General features: G+C 44.3%; 8 protein-coding genes across 12 annotated transcripts; 4 read left to right on the plus strand and 4 right to left on the minus strand.

Annotated features, from left to right (window-relative positions):
- The first annotated feature begins 1,943 nt into the window (after window positions 1–1,943).
- LOC108077832 (ubiquitin-associated protein 1) lies at window positions 1,944–4,115 on the plus strand. The gene is made up of 3 exons (XM_017171358.3): window positions 1,944–2,967; window positions 3,254–3,709; window positions 3,774–4,115. Exons 1-3 carry the CDS (start codon window positions 2,059–2,061, stop codon window positions 3,897–3,899), a joined length of 1,491 nt encoding a protein of 496 aa, XP_017026847.1. The 5' UTR covers window positions 1,944–2,058; the 3' UTR covers window positions 3,900–4,115.
- Window positions 3,972–5,659, minus strand: LOC108077833 (ubiquitin-like protein 7). Its single transcript, XM_017171359.3, has 3 exons — window positions 5,416–5,659; window positions 4,919–5,335; window positions 3,972–4,857 (listed from the first exon to the last, which is right to left on the minus strand). Exons 1-3 carry the CDS (start codon window positions 5,555–5,557, stop codon window positions 4,157–4,159), a joined length of 1,260 nt encoding a protein of 419 aa, XP_017026848.1. The 5' UTR covers window positions 5,558–5,659; the 3' UTR covers window positions 3,972–4,156.
- Window positions 5,660–5,740: 81 nt separating this feature from the next.
- Window positions 5,741–6,622, plus strand: LOC108077753 (acylphosphatase-2). The gene is made up of 4 exons (XM_017171226.3): window positions 5,741–6,028; window positions 6,084–6,100; window positions 6,168–6,277; window positions 6,343–6,622. The coding sequence occupies exons 1-4, from the start codon at window positions 5,824–5,826 to the stop codon at window positions 6,458–6,460; spliced, it is 450 nt and encodes a 149-aa protein (XP_017026715.1). The 5' UTR covers window positions 5,741–5,823; the 3' UTR covers window positions 6,461–6,622.
- A 161-nt stretch (window positions 6,623–6,783) lies between these two features.
- On the plus strand, window positions 6,784–8,978 carry LOC108077750 (1,5-anhydro-D-fructose reductase). The gene is made up of 4 exons (XM_017171223.3): window positions 6,784–6,961; window positions 7,389–7,569; window positions 8,016–8,703; window positions 8,762–8,978. Exons 1-4 carry the CDS (start codon window positions 6,890–6,892, stop codon window positions 8,808–8,810), a joined length of 990 nt encoding a protein of 329 aa, XP_017026712.1. The 5' UTR covers window positions 6,784–6,889; the 3' UTR covers window positions 8,811–8,978.
- Window positions 8,960–13,222, minus strand: LOC108077748 (transmembrane protein 245). 5 transcript variants are annotated; one of them, XM_017171218.3, is made up of 9 exons: window positions 12,922–13,222; window positions 12,254–12,803; window positions 11,597–12,199; window positions 10,997–11,537; window positions 10,571–10,749; window positions 10,082–10,491; window positions 9,863–10,015; window positions 9,642–9,671; window positions 8,960–9,145 (listed from the first exon to the last, which is right to left on the minus strand). In XM_017171218.3, the coding sequence occupies exons 2-9, from the start codon at window positions 12,776–12,778 to the stop codon at window positions 8,983–8,985; spliced, it is 2,604 nt and encodes an 867-aa protein (XP_017026707.1). In that variant the 5' UTR covers window positions 12,779–12,803; window positions 12,922–13,222; the 3' UTR covers window positions 8,960–8,982. The 5 variants fall into 5 exon arrangements, 3 of the variants coding, with proteins under 3 accessions (XP_017026707.1, XP_017026706.1, XP_017026705.1); XM_017171217.3 differs by having other exon boundaries at window positions 10,571–10,761; XM_017171216.3 differs by having other exon boundaries at window positions 10,571–10,773.
- Window positions 13,223–13,278: 56 nt separating this feature from the next.
- Window positions 13,279–14,147, plus strand: Kmn2 (kinetochore Mis12-Ndc80 network component 2). Its single transcript, XM_017171227.2, has 4 exons — window positions 13,279–13,416; window positions 13,471–13,598; window positions 13,660–13,755; window positions 13,814–14,147. Exons 1-4 carry the CDS (start codon window positions 13,410–13,412, stop codon window positions 13,868–13,870), a joined length of 288 nt encoding a protein of 95 aa, XP_017026716.1. The 5' UTR covers window positions 13,279–13,409; the 3' UTR covers window positions 13,871–14,147.
- PIG-H (Phosphatidylinositol glycan anchor biosynthesis class H) lies at window positions 13,821–14,731 on the minus strand. Its single transcript, XM_017171225.3, has 3 exons — window positions 14,180–14,731; window positions 14,023–14,100; window positions 13,821–13,962 (listed from the first exon to the last, which is right to left on the minus strand). The coding sequence occupies exons 1-3, from the start codon at window positions 14,639–14,641 to the stop codon at window positions 13,834–13,836; spliced, it is 669 nt and encodes a 222-aa protein (XP_017026714.1). The 5' UTR covers window positions 14,642–14,731; the 3' UTR covers window positions 13,821–13,833.
- Window positions 14,732–15,091: 360 nt separating this feature from the next.
- On the minus strand, window positions 15,092–16,693 carry Pnn (desmosome associated protein-like protein pinnin). The gene is made up of 3 exons (XM_070287308.1): window positions 16,429–16,693; window positions 15,562–16,368; window positions 15,092–15,174 (listed from the first exon to the last, which is right to left on the minus strand). The coding sequence occupies exons 1-2, from the start codon at window positions 16,578–16,580 to the stop codon at window positions 15,564–15,566; spliced, it is 957 nt and encodes a 318-aa protein (XP_070143409.1). The 5' UTR covers window positions 16,581–16,693; the 3' UTR covers window positions 15,092–15,174; window positions 15,562–15,563.
- Window positions 16,694–16,705: the final 12 nt, after the last annotated feature.

Consider the following 16,705-nt stretch of genomic DNA (forward strand, 5'->3'; position numbering starts at 1 on the left):
GAAATGCCATTTTCTCCCAATAATACAAAATAGCTAAATGCGCATCACTGCCGTTAAGCCTGATTTTATAGCCTCCCAATATGGCAAAATAGCTAGATGAGCATCACTGCCATATAGCCCGATTTTATTGCCCCCCAATATTGCAAAATATAGCCAAATGAGCATCACTGATGCACATGAGCATCACTGATGCAAGTGAGCAAAATTTCTAAAATTTGGCCGCTTTCCAAACTGGGGTAACAGGCAAACAGAAACCAGCAGCAAGCAACTGAAAACTGGTATAAACTGTTATAAAAACTTTTGGGCAAAAATAATAATTGGTATAAACTGTTATATTTCATTGTATGCATTTATACCTATTTGTTGCCGACAACAACAGCTTATGGCAACAACAACCTTTTTACAACAACATCCCTACAGCAGCCCATCCAAATTTCCGAACATTTCCATGCAAATTGCCCGTTTCCCAAATTGGGGTAACAGGCGAACAGAAATCAGCAGCAAGCAGCTGAAAACTGGTATAAACTGTTATAAAAAGTCCAAGTTTCGAACCATGGATCTTGGAGTAAGCGAAGACTCAAACCAGATGTGACCATATTGTAAATTTTTTGGCTAAAATGTTGCCTTAATGCACCTGGGCACACTGAAACTGACTTTGCATCAGTGATGCTCATCTCCATCAGTGATGCTCATCTAGCTATATTGCAATAGTGGGAGGCTATAAAATCGGGCTTAATGGCAGTGATGCTCATCTGGCTATATTGCAATATTGGGAGGCTATTAAATAAGACTTTGCATCAGTGATGCTCATCTATCTATTTTGTCCCAATAAAGAAATATAGCTAGATGAGCATCACTGCTATTAAGCCTGATATATTGCCTCCCAATATTGCAAAATAGCTAGATGAGCATCACTGATGCAGATGAGCATCACTGATGCAAAGTCAGTTTCAGTGTGCCCAGGTGCATTAAGGCAACATTTTAGCCAAAAAATTTACAATATGGTCACATCTGGTTTGAGTCTTCGCTTACTCCAAGATCCATGGTTCGAAACTTGGACTTTTTATAACAGTTTATACCAGTTTTCAGCTGCTTGCTGCTGATTTCTGTTCGCCTGTTTCCCCAATTTGGGAAACGGGCAATTTGCATGGAAATGTTCGGAAATTTGGATGGGCTGCTGTAGGGATGTTGTTGTAAAAAGGTTGTTGTTGCCATAAAGCTGTTGTTGTCGGCAACAAATAGGTATAAATGCATACAATGAAATATAACAGTTTATACCAATTATTATTTTTGCCCAAAAGTTTTTAGAACAGTTTATACCAGTTTTCAGTTGCTTGCTGCTGATTTCTGTTCGCCTGTTACCCCAGTTTGGAAAGCGGCCAATTTGAATGAAAAGTTTTGCTCACTTGCATCAGTGATGCTCATCTGCATCAGTGATGCCCATCTGCATCATTGATGCTCATCTGCATCAGTGATGCTCATCTGCATCATCAAAACAGCAAAGTTATAATTTTTTTTCTAAAAATATATCGAACATTTGTATGGCAGCTATATGATATAATCGTCCGATCCGGCCCGTTCCGACATATATAGCAGTGAGAATATATAGAAGACTATATGCAAAGTTTCATTCAGATAGCTTTAAAACTGAGGGACTAGTTTGCGTAGAAACGGACAGACGGACGGACAGACGGACATGGCTAGATCGACTCGGTTGTTGATGCTGATCAAGAATATATATACCTTATAGAGTCGGAAACGTCTCCTTCACTGCGTTGCAAACTTCTGACTTAAAATATAATACCCTGCAAGGGTATAATAAGCTTGATAACTGGAATACTGAATTATAAATATAGCATGTAAATATATTTATGAACATCACAAAACCTTCTGTGAGTATTCCATGCCAAACCTGAACACCTTCACGGAATCGATAACGGTCTATCGCCTATCGCTGCTGCTCGGGGGCAACAACAAAAGAGAACAGAGAGAAAAACGCGTAGTAGCAGAGTTGGGCAACTTAATTAACAAAATTCGCGGTGAATGCGCTAGCGTAACATGGACGATGTCCCGGTCAAGATAGTGGAGCGCTATAAACCCCCACCAGCCGTCTACCAGCTGCCCCAGGCGACCCTGAACCGCCTGGCACAGTTTCGGGAGGATTTCTACACGGATCACCCTGACTACCAGTACGATGGCCAGCTGGAGCGAGCAGTTGTGACTCAGGCGCAACGCTGGCGCCAGCTGCGTAAGCAGCAGCGCGAGGAGCGCACCAGGCGCCAGGAGCGACGCAAGGAGCAACGCCAACGGGCGCTGGAGGCCAAGCAGAAGGAGATGCTCGGAGCCGTCGATTACCCAAGTACTGACGATTTGTCATCGGACGGGGAGGAGACGGAGACGGAGGCAGAGCGGGTGGGGAAGACGGAGGAGGAGGAGTTGGAGAAGCAGCAACCTCAGCTCACTGAGTCACGCGACTCGCACGAACCAAAGTCAATAAGCGTGTGCAACAACTTCCACAACATCTTGCAGCCCACCATCTTAAGCACGACCCCGGTGGCCAGTCCCCAGACGCTGCACAAGCGGAACAGCTCCCTCAACTATGCGGACTTCGAGTACAACATGAACTCTACGCCCTTCGACAACATCGAGCTGAAGACTATCAATGATCTGGATATACTCGCCCAGGTGCTGCACCAGACCCAGCTGGAGGAGAACCAACGAGAACTGCGGCAGCAGCAGGCGCAGAAGGAGTCGGAGCCGCCCAAACAGGAGATGCCAGCTCCTGTGGAACTGACGATGACGACGCTGGCGGAGACCAAAGCGACGCTGGACAGCGTCAATTTCCATGTTCACTGTGATGACGATGAGGGCAGGAGCGAGCCCAAAAACATTCCACCCACGCCGCCTCAATACCCCACGTCCATGTACAGCGCTTCCCCACAGCAGCAGCAGCCGGAGCACTTCCAGGTGGGCCATTACTGAGGGGCGTTGATCCCTACATTTAACATGAAACTGGCCTTGCCAGCTGTTTACTTTCTATTTAAAAAGAAAAACTGTTATTGTTTGTCTTGCGAAAACAAACGATATCTAGCTAATATATTTCTGTATTTGTTGCGTCGCATTAATTTACGTTAAATATATTATAATAAACAAGAAAATAAAATGGCAGAGAGTAGAGTTTTTATTTATTTTAAAAAGGTTGAAGAGACTTCTAGAAAGTAAATATAAAATAAATAACTATTTTTAATTGCAGGCTTACCACATGCATGGCTATAATAGTGGCCCAACCTTCTACTCTACGCAGCAGCCTCAACTTTACCAGAACAACTACTATGTCAATGGATTTGGCACACCACCACCCAATCACTTGATGTCACCTCCAGCGCCTTACTCCATTCTGGCAGTCAGCCAAGCGGAGGACGAGGTAGCCACCAAGTCGAGGAGTGTGCCGGACATTCTGCGCGAGCTTAAGACAGAACTGCAACAGGCAGAGAAACGCCGCACCCGCCTGCACAGCCACAATGGGGAGGAGCAGCAGCAGCAACAGGAACAACAGCACCCAAAGACAGAGATGGTATCCACAGACAGAAACTCATTCAGGGAGCTGGCTGGACCGGCGCAAAAGCTGGCGCATCGCATCAGCACCATGGGCTTCCCCCTGGAGCGGGTGGCCAAGGTGGTTGGCCTGTGTGGCATCGATGATAAGAAGGTGAGTTTTTTTCATTTGTTGGGAATTTAACAGAATTTAAATTGGGAAATTATACCGCCGACAGATCATCGAACACCTGATACCGCTGGGAGAGCTCATGGACCTGGGCTTTGACGAATCGAAAATCTCGGCGGCGCTGCTCAAGTTCGACAATAATAAGGACAAGGCGCTAGACTATTTAATTAACTAGTTCAATTCCAAGGCAACCTTTTGATATGGCCATCTTTTACCCCCCAGCAGTACTCCCGCAACACCCAGCTGCTTCTCTTGATGGTGGCTCCTCTAAATGTATTTTTAATCATTATTATAAGTTCTCGTGAGATATTCCTTGCTTTTGTTGGGAGTTGAATGCTTCAGAACCCTCAAACGCAGCAGCAGCAGCAGAATAAATATATAAGTCAGTGTAGTAAGCACAGTTCAGGTGGTTAGCTAGTCCCGATACCCTCTTTAGTTCATGCCCAGCATCAGCAAGTTAATGGCGTGCTCCACGTTGCCATCTGCCAAGGTCAGATAGTTGACGTTCTGGGTGTGATTGATGAAGCCCATGGCGGCCATGGTGCGCAGTTGTTCGGTAAAGCGATGACGGCGATAGCAGCGCGGCAACACATCGCTGTCGTCACCCCCATCACCATCATCATCGTCATCCACATCTTCGGAAGGTGTTGCTGCTGCGCCGGCGGCAGCGGCGGCTGCTCCTCCTCCGGACTCTACCTCCATACTTTCCACCGCTGGTTGCTGTTGCGATAGAGATTGAAACGCTCGGGCCAGCTCATTGCGAAACAGCTCCGAAGAGATGGAACTAGTGCCGCTGGCTCCGCTGCTGCTTGCGGCTCCGGTTCCTGGACCAGACCCGGTTCCCACCAGTGGAGCCGAGGTACTGGTCCTCGGTCTCTCATCGCCATGTAGTGCCTCATCTGCATTTCGTTGGGCTATGTTCGAAAGAGAATTAAACGAGGTCACATTGGCCAAGGCATTCGCCAGCTGCTGGCGGCTAATCTGTCGAATGTTTGCCATCTCATCGCGTCGGTTGGCAGCCGCAGCTGCTGCCACAGCGGTGCCGCCACTCCCGCCGCTGCTACTGCTTCCGGCACCGAGCGAGTTCTCCTCCTCCGATGAAGTGGTTGATTCTGAGGCAGCTTGTTCCTGGACTGGATTTCGGAAAGAGATTATTTCAAGGATTTCATCCAGGGTCAATTGTGGCGTACTTACACTGTGTGGCTGAGCTGTTCCTGGCCAATTCCTTGCGAATGGTGTCCACTATATATGGAGCAGCCTCGCAGATGAGCGGATAGTCGCGGACCAGATTTTGGACCACCTCGGGCTCGTGCAGCATATTGAACAGCACCGAATCCCGGATCAAGGCCTGGGCGCCCAGATTGCGCCTGAATTCCGGATACTCCGCCAGTATCTTCTGCAGGATGTTAAAACGCGAAGTGACGCTAATCTGGAGGTGCGACGTCAGCGAGAACAGCTCCTGGATGTGCTTTGTGTTGATCTCGGAGCCCACTGGTGGCACATATGGCGTATATCGTTTGGTCTTCCGAAAGCAATGAATCACGGCATTGGGCTGTAGCGAACGGCTGAGGGTGTCCGCATCCTCCAGCACTCTCCCGTGATGGATGATCTCTGCAAGTGCGCAGCAGATGACTTAGCACAATGGGAACAATGGGCGCCGCTGAATTGGCCGCTTTCGTTGGTTCACTCACCCAGTTCATTGGCGTCAAACTGCAATTGCAGCTCCTTGGTCACCAAAGCCTTCAAGTAGGCGACATCCCTGTCCAGATCGATGTTGTGCAGCGGATGCACATCGCTCAGCTTGTTCTTGAGCAGTGCGTACACGGTATGCATGGTGCGATCAAATATTTATCCTTTGTTTTGTTTTCCACAAACCCGCGGCCAGTCTCCAGTTATTGTTTTTGTTTCAGTGTGGCCAGGTCTCGTCAGGTGAAATATACAATACTAAAATACTTATCGATAGGAAAATCGTCTCCAGGGCTGGAAAACCCGACAGAAATATTTGAAAATCTTTTCAGGAGAAATTTTTAAAAAATTAGACAGTTGGCCGTTCTACAAAATTCGATGAGCAAAAAATATTAATATACTTGTAGTTTATCATGTCTTCTGAACGTGGAACTCAGACAAACAAACAAAAAAAGTTGAGAGTAACCCCAGCGTCAACATCAAACGCTATTGAAAATGAGGAGCAGGATGAGGATCCCGATGAGGCAGACCGAAATTCAAGGATGACTGTGAACTTGGGGTTAGCCAGCGATGAACCGGTGTTCAGCTGCCTGTTTGAAGTTTTTGGGATAGTGCAAGGTAATAACAATAATAATAATAATATTATATCCCTAGTAACTTGTATCCCTTTCAGGCGTTTCTTTTCGCATGGTAAGTATGTAAATATATCTTTAACGGTAATGTTTAATGGCAATTCCTACTTCCTTCTATATAAAAGTACACCTTGAGAAGGGCCCAGAAGCTTGGTGTTCGCGGCTGGTGCTCAAACACAAAGACGAGCACGGTAAAGGGTGAAATTGAGGGGCATAATAGTTCCTTCGAGGAAATGTTAGTTGCTTCCATAGTATGATACCCAGCTGACTTTAAAAATTATTATTATATTTTCGCTACAGGCGCCTTTGGTTAAAATACACCGGAAGCCCAACCAGCAGAATCGACAAAGTGGTCTTTGGCGAAACCACTGAACGGCCGCAATTTACCTATGAAAACTTTACAATTGTGGTGGAGTAGTCCTTTTATTTTTAACACCTTTGAACTATAAATTTGTCCTTATATTGTGATAAAATATGTAATGCTTGAACTAAATAACGGCATCGTTGTATTCTGGAATGGATATTAAGGAAGAAGACTAGCGCTATCCTGGTAAAAATACAATAGTTATTAAAATAATTTATTAATAATTTTAATTTCTTTTTTTGTACAATAATAATCATAAATCTTTTAATCGCTAAAGGCACAGAGTTTTTGAATAAAATGAATAAACTGATAATATATCGAATAATATGACCGTATGTTTGAATGCTCCAGGGGGCCGGTAATGTGAATTGGGTGGAGATTATTTTATTCCCACTCCAATAGTAGAAGCAACAGGTTCTGTTTAAGCTTCTGTGTTTTATCTGTTTTTGTGTCTATTTATAAAAAAAAAAAACGTGAATTAAAATGGCTGGCAACAAGTTCTTAACTTTCAACAATGGCGAGAAGATGCCCGTGATTGGCATTGGCACATGGCAGGTAATTTAATATATCTATTTGGTGCCACATACTTATCGAACATATAACTATACATCGTGTAAGCACGAATATTTAAATTATAATGGTACCTGTACTATTATTATTATAACTAATGAACGACCTCAAAACAAATCTGACACGTCATTCAAGAATATTGGAGATTCCGTTGCAGTCAACAGAATCTGGTTGGTTGTTCTCCTGACCAAAGACCGGTTTTCAAAAATAAACAATAAACCTTCATTTATTCCTATGTTACATGGCTGGGTTAGTGGGTTAGACTTTCTCTGAGGAGAACCTAGAAGCTGCAGGTGTTCAATCTGCAGGTTGGGGGACCTGCCTCTCCCAGCAGTGTAGACACTTGAATCTTTAGATTATTCATAGATATTGGAAACCACTAAAGCCACATTATTTCATAACATCACTTCAGGCATCCGATGAGGAAATTGAAACCGCCATCGACGCCGCCCTGGAGGCGGGATATCGCCATATAGACACGGCTCCAGTTTATGGCAATGAGCAAGCCATTGGACGAGTCCTCAAGCGATGGCTGGATGCCGGAAAGGTGAAGCGCGAGGAATTGTTTATTGTGACCAAGGTGCCACCAGTTTGTGAGTAATATATATAATCTATAAATAAAAAATAAAATATGTATTTATATCTAAAAAAATTGGAGTTTAAAAGATTTTAAATTTCTGTAGAGAAAAAACATGTATAAATATTTTAAACAGATTTCACAATATTCACAACATTTTAGAACATTTTGATAAGATAAGATTAAAGCATATTATATTTCTGAATTCTTTTCTTCAACTAAGACTAATTACATATTTTCACACGCACTTCTTATTAATATGTTGCCAAGATGGATGGGAATAAATCAGATTCTGATTGTAAAAATATAATCTTTATGGATTTATTGGCCACAATGGGGTTTAAAGTGTTATTGTGGGCAATAAAAGAAAATAAATCTCACTTACTAATTATAAGCTGAGTGTTATAATAAAAATCACAAAAGAATTTTGATTACTAACATATCTTAAACTTTTCTCTGTAGCCAATCGCCCTCATGAGGTGGAGCCCACCATCAGGAAGTCCTTGGCTGATCTGCAGCTGGACTATGTGGATCTTTACTTGATCCATACCCCCTTTACCATCAACATTAATGAGGATGGCAGCTTCAAGCTGGACAAGGATGGCCTGATGGAGGTAGATGTGACCACCAACCATGCCGCCATCTGGGCAGTAATGGAATCACTGGTGGAAAAGGGTCTGACCAAGTCCATTGGCGTATCGAACTTTAGTAAGGATCAGGTGGCCCGTCTGCTGAAGAACTGCAAGATTAGGCCGGCCAACAACCAGATCGAGCACCATGTCTATCTGCAGCAACGTGATCTGGTGGACTTCTGCAAGTCCGAGAATGTGACAGTCACCGCCTACTCCCCGCTGGGCTCCAAGGGTATTGCCAAGTTCAATGCCGGTGCCGGTATTGTCAGGGATATTCCCGACCTGATGGACATACCGGAGGTCAAGGAAATAGCCGCCGCTCATAAGAAGACACCAGCCCAGGTGCTAATCCGCTGGATCATCGACACCGGTGTGTCGGCCATTCCCAAAAGCACGAACCCCGCTCGCCTCAAGCAGAATCTGGATGTCTTTGATTTCGAACTGACCGCAGAGGAGGTGGCCAAGTTGTCCAGCCTGGATAAGAATATACGCGTCTGTGACTTTGCCTTCTTCCACGGGTGAGAAAAGTTGTTGATAATTTAAATTCTTTATTTTAAATTGTTATTTTTCTTGCAGCGTGGAGAGGCATCCGGAGTTCACCTTTAAGAACCAATATACCAACTAAACAGACATTCGAATATTTCGTGCTTATACTCATTTTTACAACCAGAATATGGAAGAACATTTGTTCGAATAAGTATTTAATATACTTAAATTATATTGTTATTTTGCACTACAAATACACTGCATTTCTTATGCTCTTTTGCCACTCTATAAAGGTATAAAAATTCAATTATTTATTGGTTTTCTTTGGCATTCAACAGGTGAAAGGTTTTGGTTTTTGTTACAATTTTCAGCTCAACAGGTTTTCCCCCGGTCATTGACTTTTCGTCGTTCGTTTTTACTGGTTTTTCCTTTGCATCTGGGATGTCGTTAATTCGTGATTCGTTGACGGGTAAGCTGGAAGAAAACTAGCATATTAAGAAAATCTTTCAAGACAGCACCGTTTACAGTTAGTATTAAGATTTATATTTGCAACACATTTCTGGTAATCTAAGCTTAAACAAATCACAAAGTTTACATTAAGCAATTAGTAGCGAGCGAGAAAGTCGGTACTTTACAGCTTCAAAGTGTTTTTTTGCAACTACCAACAATTCGAGGTACACATTGTATTAAATATATACATATGTATATTTAAGGTCGATAACTGAGATATTAACGAGACGGAATCCTGAATACTTAGTAAATTTAGTTCAAAAATAATAAAGATACGAATTAAAAAGCCGATAAACATTAGTAACTGCGAAACGATCAACGGGATAGCCAAATCATTCGCCATCCTAGAACTATAGTACAATTATTGGGGCCAATCTTAATTTGATTGTCGCACAGCTTTTGTTAGTTTCGTCGAGTATTAAAAATGAAATTCGTAGTTGCTGTTCCATGCCAAACTCACGTGGTCCGCGTTTCCTCATCTGTGCTGTTCCTGAAATGCAGGCAAAGGCATCCTTATTAATTTGGGAACAAGAAATTGTAGGAAATCAACTTGAAGGAAGCTAAACAAATCGGATAAACACTCACTTCAATCCTCGAGCCGCACAAGACGGATAGAATTCATACTTGGCATGCAAATCAAACAAACTTTTTGGAAATAACGTTCTTAAGCCTAAAAGTTACCTGGTTTCTTGATGGCTGCGCATCGCCAAAGTGGCCACCTCAAAGAGGCCAATGAAAAAGCAAAGCATCAGTGGTCCGAAAATGGCACCCTGCCAGCCGATCCAGTACATACCGCCGGCGATGGCCAGGCCATTCAAGTAGGGATGGCCACCACTAATAAAATAATGTAAAAATAAATTCATAAAATAATTGATTCTTTTCTTTATGTTAAACACTCACCCCTTGAGGTCCGCATATATGGCCGTCTCAAAAGATGACGGCACAAAGAACTGCAGCAGGAATAGTATCAGTCCGGCATAGAAGCGATCCTGGGCTAGCCAGAGCTCTAGGAAAGCAGGAACGGCGCACCAATAGCTTCCCAAGAAGGGAGCCGCTGCCAGCATGGCAGCCAAAGCGGACGGCAGGAAAACTATCCGTGCTCCAAAAACCGTGTGCACCAGCCAAGTGAACAGGCCGGTAAACGTCGAACACTTGAACATTGAGACTAGGACCACCGTAATGGAGTTCTCAAGGGCATCGGCGATCTTGATGCCCGAACTGGAGTACCCCAAGTACTTGGTAATCTGCAGCGGAGCATACTTCTCCTGGCTGCTCGAAAGCAGATAGAAAAGGGCCGTAAAGAAGACAATCTAAGAAGAGGATAAAAAAAGGATTTACTAAATAACTAAAGAAACCCTAATAATAAAGGAGGAATAGTATTATTATTACCATATCTAAAATAAACTCAATGCACGCCTGTCCGCCGGAAAGCACCAGAGACAGAATTTCGCCAGTCACGCCCATAATCATCGACAGATTGGTGCGTATTATATGCCACAAGGATTCGGCAACCTCCAGTATCGTCTGCGTGTTGCTCTGCGCCCAGCCGATGATGCCCTGTTTCGCCACTAAAACTAGCTCTTTAAAATGTCCTTGGTTAAATAAACGGCCATTGGTTAGCAGATGCAACACAGAATGAGTTAGATCGTTGACGCAAACGAAGGTTAAGGGATGGATGAAGCGAGCAATAGCTCAATAACGGCCCAACACCCCTTGCAAGCCCCCCAAAGGAACAACTCAAAAGGTTAATAATAAATACGGGACAAATGAAAAAGATAAAAAGAAGCCACAGAAAATTAAGTTAAATCAACATACCTGGATTGTCGACGATCTCGCCAAAGGTGCTCTTCAGGGCGTCCGTTGGAACCCGTGGACCGTAAGAGGTATCCGCCTTGCTGAAATCAATCCAGTACTGAATGAGCCTATCCCAGACATCGAGGATCTGCTCCTTCAGCTTAGTGGCGTGCACCTTGTCCGCGTCCGCCAGCCAGTCGTCAATATATGTCTCGATCTTACGGCGACCATAATGGTGCGCATTATCTAGCGCATCATCAATGGACGCCTGCATGTTGGCGGGCAAGATATCAATTAGCTCAGGCCGATCTGTGATCGTCTTGTTAATTAGATCCTTGCCCAAATAGGCCACCTCGATCGTCTCCGAGTAGATGTTCACGCAGAAGAATACGCTTAGGAACACTATGATGAGCAGCATGAGAATGATCATGAGAATAGAAGTGACCGACTCCACAGAGGACTTCAGTGAATCTCGCACGATCGTATTGATCTTGTAGTTCAGCTCCAGGACACCAGGAAGGCACAGCGGCAGCACGGCGGAATGATGTTCGATAGCCCACGACTGTCACAAAAATCGATGTTAAAATCCATTATGAACTTTTAATAGTAAAATCTACTCACCCGCAGCGCCTGGTATACTTCGTTGATCTTGCTGCAGGCAAACTGGGTGATCCCCGTATAAACGCCCACCGTGTAAATCAGGTGAAGCAGAATGGGAATGGCTGCCAGGATGAACATCCAAACGTTGCGATACAGGAACGTGCCCAGGCAGGCGTAAAACAAAAGTTTAAAGAATGTATCACTCTGGTGGCCCTCAATCTCGGCTCCGTTCTTCGCATCAAACGTATCCGTAGAGTCGACGGTGTCACTAAGCGAAATGTCCTCCACCTCCGACTGTGGACTAAGTGGGGGCTCGCTACCTAGCTTCCCACAAATGCTAAAGTTACTCAAGGAACGTTCGAAATCGTTTTTGTCGAACAATTTTTGCAGGCGATCTAGGTAGGATCCAGACTCTTCCCTTGTTTGAAGATGGTATGCCGTAGATGCAGTGACATACGCCATGACTAGGAGGAAAACGGGCACCTGGAGGGCACCCAAAAAGCTGCTCAGATAGCCAGCAATCGCAATCCACATTGACTGTCCAGCAATGACAAAGTGAGCACTGTTCTCCGGCTTCCAAAAGAAATGAACGCACGTTAGATAGACCAGCACCAGGGCGATTAGCTGTGGGATATTGATGATTAATTTACAAGGAAATCAACGTCGTAGAACACATACCACATAGACGTTGAGGTATCCAATTATTTGAACAAACAGCCCGTGCGAGAAGGTTATCCAGTGCCACAGGGCCAGCAGGAAACCCTTTGGAGCGTATAGCACCAGCAGCTTAATGCACCCGGCCACTCCGCATCCGGCCAGGAGCAACTGCCAGTGCTCGCAAAGCCATCCGATCAGCAGCCGACCGCAGTGCTCCGTGGCCTCCAATGGCGAAAGGCAAATAGAGACCAACACGTTACAGTCACGCTCCTCCAGGCGCTGGAACCAGTTATTCACGCTCTCCGCCAGCCGCCGCTTGAATGGGAAGAGGACCGCGCCCATGAGGAAGGCCCAGAGAAGCGGGCGCACAAAGGGTCCCAGAATGAAGCAGACGGCTACAAAGGCTCCCACGCCGGCGGCGATCAGAAAGTTGTACATGGCAGCACGGAAGCTTTCATGGTTCTGGGAACGCATACGTAGCAGACGGTTGAGAACGCTGTCGAAGGAGCGATCTCGCCGAATGGGAATCGGTTCTGAGCGGTTCATTTTGGGGGCCCAGAAACACGAGGAACTGCCGGCGGAAGCGAACAACTGGATTAGTGCTTATATGGCAACCAGCAGAGCAGCTCCATGTCCATGTGGGGGCACGCCCATATGACGAAACTGCTCCGGTGAGAGAGAAAACTCACTTTTGTTGATTTCGGCCGCGATTTGTGAGATCAGCAACAGATGATTCACATCGGGGCGGGAGGAGGGTATCGGGCAGGCGGCGGAGCTGTCAGTTTCCGGAGCTAGAAGTGGTCATCGGAGACGCAGCAGATTCCTTTCGACGAGGGGGCGGAGGGGCGGGCACGGGCACACATAAACAAAATATACGCCGTTACTCGCTAATTACGTCAGGCCAATGCGGGTATTGTGCAACACTGGCAAAGAGTCGATAAACAGTACGCACCCACTAAAAGAGATATTTCGGGTGTTTCCTTGGCGTTTGAATTGTTGAATATTTGTATAATCTATTGTCAATATCGACACTTTTCTTTTTGAAGGTTCGGTTTGTAAAAGTATTCAACTTTAAAATATTTGTTCCTTTTTGAACGCAGTCGATGAAAACGGGTTTCCACTGTATACTTTAAGTGCAAGCGTTGTTCAACACTACTTCAAAACAAAAAACGACGCCATGCCAGGTAAGCGGCATAAATTGAATAATTATTTTATTTATTAAATCAAGTGTGTTTTAGATTTAACCGTACAGCAAGTGCTTGAGCTGCGCGACATCCTGCAATCTTACAACAGCCACAAGGATACCTACATGGACCTCTATCGCAAAATCGTTAAAAAACACTACACAACAGAGCTAAACAACTTGGTAGGTTTATCAGGCATACATTATAAATTAAATGTAAAGCCAACTAAAAATTCTTTTGCAGGTAAATAGCGAATTCAACATTTTAGATACAGAGCTACACGTTCCCAAGATACCGCCACTCTCCGTTAAGCCGGAAGATTACACACCCATGTTTCAGGTTAGTTTGGTTTATTAAGAAATAATCGCTTAAAATGGATTAATACTTTCATCAAAAGCTCAGCAAATTGGAAGAAGTCTACGAGGCCACCACGGCTAACTTGTCCTGGTTGTAGGACTGTTCCGATCGATCCTTGGTACTATTCAGCCAGTAACCATGTAGCACCCTATGGATGTGCTGGAGGCACTCGAACGAGGGGGATTGGCTCTGGAAGATGAATATAATTATTGGTTAAGAAATACATGTGTAAGAGACGAAGGAACTTACGTTGAATAATGGTATTACAGGACTCTTCTTGAACAGACTTCCTTTAGTCCGTAAAATTAACATGTACTTCACATCCAACTGTAAAGGAAAGGAAAATTAAATATAAAAAACTATTAATAGAATGAGTTTATAAATAGAAACTCAACTTGTTACTCACATCTTCTATTACTTCGTTCAGCACTATGTCATGGATCTGCCCCCGCTGGACGCAGAGCACCGATTGCCTCCCGAATGATCGCACCGTCTCCGTTTGCAACGCCATGTCCCAGCTGTAAAAGAGCCGCTCAATGTGCACCAGGTTTAGAGTGGAGCGGAGCATTAGAATTGCTACCAAAGCCCAGGTAACAAGGGGATAAATAATGCGGGGCTGCCAGAGACCAATGTTCCGGCTCCAAAGACCGCAAACTCCCACAAAGTAGGCGGTGGCCAGGAACACTAGAAGCAGTAACCTGCGTAACTGCCTCCGAAGCTCGGTGCCATGCAGCCGGTTCACCAATTCAATGCGCACCACGTCCCCGCCGCAGTGCCTAATGCACAGCTCCAGATCCGCCTCCGCGTAACCGGCATATTTGGCTTTCCGGCTGTAGTATCTGTGGATCGTCATCTCCTTATGGGCCATGTTATAATAGGCATTAAAGTCTAAAATTCGCTTTTATTATTATTTGGTTTTCGGGAAGAAGAAGAACCATAACAAACGACTTTTGCTCGTTTCTTTAGAGAAAATACCAACGAAAAAAGAAGGGTTATGGGTTTTCTATAGAACGGTCACACGGTTTTCTTAAATAGAATTAAATATATTTAAAAATTTTAAATATAAATATATATTTTTCCAGAGGTAAAAATTAAGACTTTTTGTGGCCAGTTGTTAAAATACAAAAATGTTCGATATTGTTAAGTGAACTTACCAATTCATAAATTATATATTATTTATAACTTTAAAACATCTGAAAAACCAAGATCATTTTCAAGATTTAATTATCTTTGAATTCATCGTACAAAGAAATTTTCAGAAACCTTTAAATTAGTATTAACACTGGCTTCATCCGAGTAAAACAACATTTTCGAAGGGTTTATTTTATGAATTCCAATTTGTTTAAATCTTTTATTCCTATAATAGCATCATTGTTTTTTTACGAACTTCACACAATAAAGCTGTAATGAAAACATAATATGGGATATTGAAACATAAGCGATTATGTTGACTTTAATTTAAACAAGATGAATGATTACATTAAATTAACATATAAAAGTGTTAACTAGAAGTGTCTGTAATCTGTTTGTTATGAAAGATTCTATAGGGCAAATCCCATGTAAAAAGATTCACCCATTAATACGAATGATACTCGGCTAATTGAAGTGTTTACTATAAATCCAAGCGTTTCTTACAATTATCTAAATTTGGGAGAAACTTTTTGAAAACCAAACTAATTGCTGAAACGTGATGGGTCGTGAAATTAATCAAAGGCACCACTTAACTCCACTTGTGACCACACCAAGTCGTTCTTTTGACCTCGTTTAGGTTGACTTAGGCTTACTTACACTTATCGATTGGGCCCACTTCCCAACAGCTCATCATCATCGTCGGGTTCATCGTAGAAGCTGTGGTCCATCATGCTGCTATCCCCGCTTTCCATCTTCATAAAGCTCATGCTTTCCAAGTTCCTGAGCTCGGCCTCCAGTTCTTCGCGCCGGCACTCTATGAAGATGTCGGCATCACTTTTGCTTTTACTCATCAATTTCTCCGTTATCGCAGAGTGCGCTTTTGGCCGATAGAAGAGATGGGGCTTAGTTATGGTTCTTATATTATTTTTGGAATATATCATGGTTGCTTCCCAGCTCTTGAAGTCCTTCAGCCGGGCCATTTTGTATTCCAATCTCCGGATCTCGAATTGCTTCTGTTTTCTATTCAAGAACAGCGACTCGCGCTCCTTCCTGAGCTGCGCTCTTTCCTGCAGTTCCTGCTTCTCCACTTTCTTCTCTATCTCGGCCTTCTTGTCCTCCTTGCTCTTCAGACGCGACTCCTCCTGGCAGAACTTCTGCAATGTGCCCAGCAGCGACCCGAACATGCGGCGATTTCGTGCCCGCGACTCGGAATCTGTTCCCTGCGCCTCGACTACCTCCTTTTTGGATGGAAGTTCCCGAATGACCCGAGAGTTTATCCTTGGCGGACGACCGTCGTTCTCCTCGATGGGAAACCGGGGAGTCGCAGACTTGGAGTCGTAGATGCGGCGCTTGTTGTTGAAGGGGCCGTTCCCGGGACCGTTCCGCATGAACTGCCTGTTGTCGCCGCCGTTGCTGTCACTGTTGTTCTTCTTCCCATCCTGGTTGTATTTGAACTTATCCGTCCTAAAAAAGGCAGCAGAAATACCATTAATTGGATGAGCAATCTCCAATTGGGAGCATTACCTTTGCTGGGCATGGGGGGCATCCTTCGTGTGAACATGGACGCGGCCAGATATGCGGCGGATATTCTCATTGAGGGTAACCAGGGACTGCTTGGCCGTGTTCAGCTTTTTCTCCAAGTCATCAACAGTCGAAAGACCCGAGTCATTAACCATTATTCCCACGTATCGGTTCGGCTTCTATTTAAATCTCAATTTGCACACCGATTTTCATAAAAGAATTAAAAAAAAGTTTGTTCGAGATGGCAGTTGACAAATGAGAGTGGGTTCGATAAAAATGG

Source organism: Drosophila kikkawai, chromosome 3R (assembly GCF_030179895.1).
Source record: "Drosophila kikkawai strain 14028-0561.14 chromosome 3R, DkikHiC1v2, whole genome shotgun sequence".
Lineage (NCBI taxonomy): Eukaryota > Metazoa > Arthropoda > Insecta > Diptera > Drosophilidae > Drosophila > Drosophila kikkawai.

Coding starts and splice junctions, on each gene's coding strand:
- LOC108077832 (XM_017171358.3), top strand. CDS start 2,059: ATGGACGATGTCCCGGTCAAGATAGTGGAGCGCTATAAACCCCCACCA. Junction 2,968..3,253: donor AGCAGCCGGAGCACTTCCAG/GTGGGCCATTAC, acceptor TTTTAATTGCAG/GCTTACCACATGCATGGCTA. Junction 3,710..3,773: donor GTGGCATCGATGATAAGAAG/GTGAGTTTTTTT, acceptor TACCGCCGACAG/ATCATCGAACACCTGATACC.
- LOC108077833 (XM_017171359.3), bottom strand. CDS start 5,557: ATGCATACCGTGTACGCACTGCTCAAGAACAAGCTGAGCGATGTGCAT. Junction 5,336..5,415: donor GTTTGACGCCAATGAACTGG/GTGAGTGAACCA, acceptor GCGCACTTGCAG/AGATCATCCATCACGGGAGA. Junction 4,858..4,918: donor GAACAGCTCAGCCACACAGT/GTAAGTACGCCA, acceptor TCCGAAATCCAG/TCCAGGAACAAGCTGCCTCA.
- LOC108077753 (XM_017171226.3), top strand. CDS start 5,824: ATGTCTTCTGAACGTGGAACTCAGACAAACAAACAAAAAAAGTTGAGA. Junction 6,278..6,342: donor AATAGTTCCTTCGAGGAAAT/GTTAGTTGCTTC, acceptor TTTTCGCTACAG/GCGCCTTTGGTTAAAATACA.
- LOC108077750 (XM_017171223.3), top strand. CDS start 6,890: ATGGCTGGCAACAAGTTCTTAACTTTCAACAATGGCGAGAAGATGCCC. Junction 7,570..8,015: donor GACCAAGGTGCCACCAGTTT/GTGAGTAATATA, acceptor TTTTCTCTGTAG/CCAATCGCCCTCATGAGGTG. Junction 8,704..8,761: donor GACTTTGCCTTCTTCCACGG/GTGAGAAAAGTT, acceptor TTTTTCTTGCAG/CGTGGAGAGGCATCCGGAGT.
- LOC108077748 (XM_017171216.3), bottom strand. CDS start 12,778: ATGAACCGCTCAGAACCGATTCCCATTCGGCGAGATCGCTCCTTCGAC. Junction 12,200..12,253: donor GATACCTCAACGTCTATGTG/GTATGTGTTCTA, acceptor AATATCCCACAG/CTAATCGCCCTGGTGCTGGT. Junction 10,774..10,996: donor CGAGATCGTCGACAATCCAG/GTATGTTGATTT, acceptor TATTTAACCAAG/GACATTTTAAAGAGCTAGTT.
- Kmn2 (XM_017171227.2), top strand. Junction 13,599..13,659: donor CAACAGAGCTAAACAACTTG/GTAGGTTTATCA, acceptor ATTCTTTTGCAG/GTAAATAGCGAATTCAACAT. Junction 13,756..13,813: donor ATTACACACCCATGTTTCAG/GTTAGTTTGGTT, acceptor TTTCATCAAAAG/CTCAGCAAATTGGAAGAAGT.
- PIG-H (XM_017171225.3), bottom strand. CDS start 14,641: ATGGCCCATAAGGAGATGACGATCCACAGATACTACAGCCGGAAAGCC. Junction 14,101..14,179: donor TGAACGAAGTAATAGAAGAT/GTGAGTAACAAG, acceptor TTTCCTTTACAG/TTGGATGTGAAGTACATGTT. Junction 13,963..14,022: donor CTGTAATACCATTATTCAAC/GTAAGTTCCTTC, acceptor TTCATCTTCCAG/AGCCAATCCCCCTCGTTCGA.
- Pnn (XM_070287308.1), bottom strand. CDS start 16,580: ATGGTTAATGACTCGGGTCTTTCGACTGTTGATGACTTGGAGAAAAAG. Junction 16,369..16,428: donor GCCCCCCATGCCCAGCAAAG/GTAATGCTCCCA, acceptor TGCCTTTTTTAG/GACGGATAAGTTCAAATACA.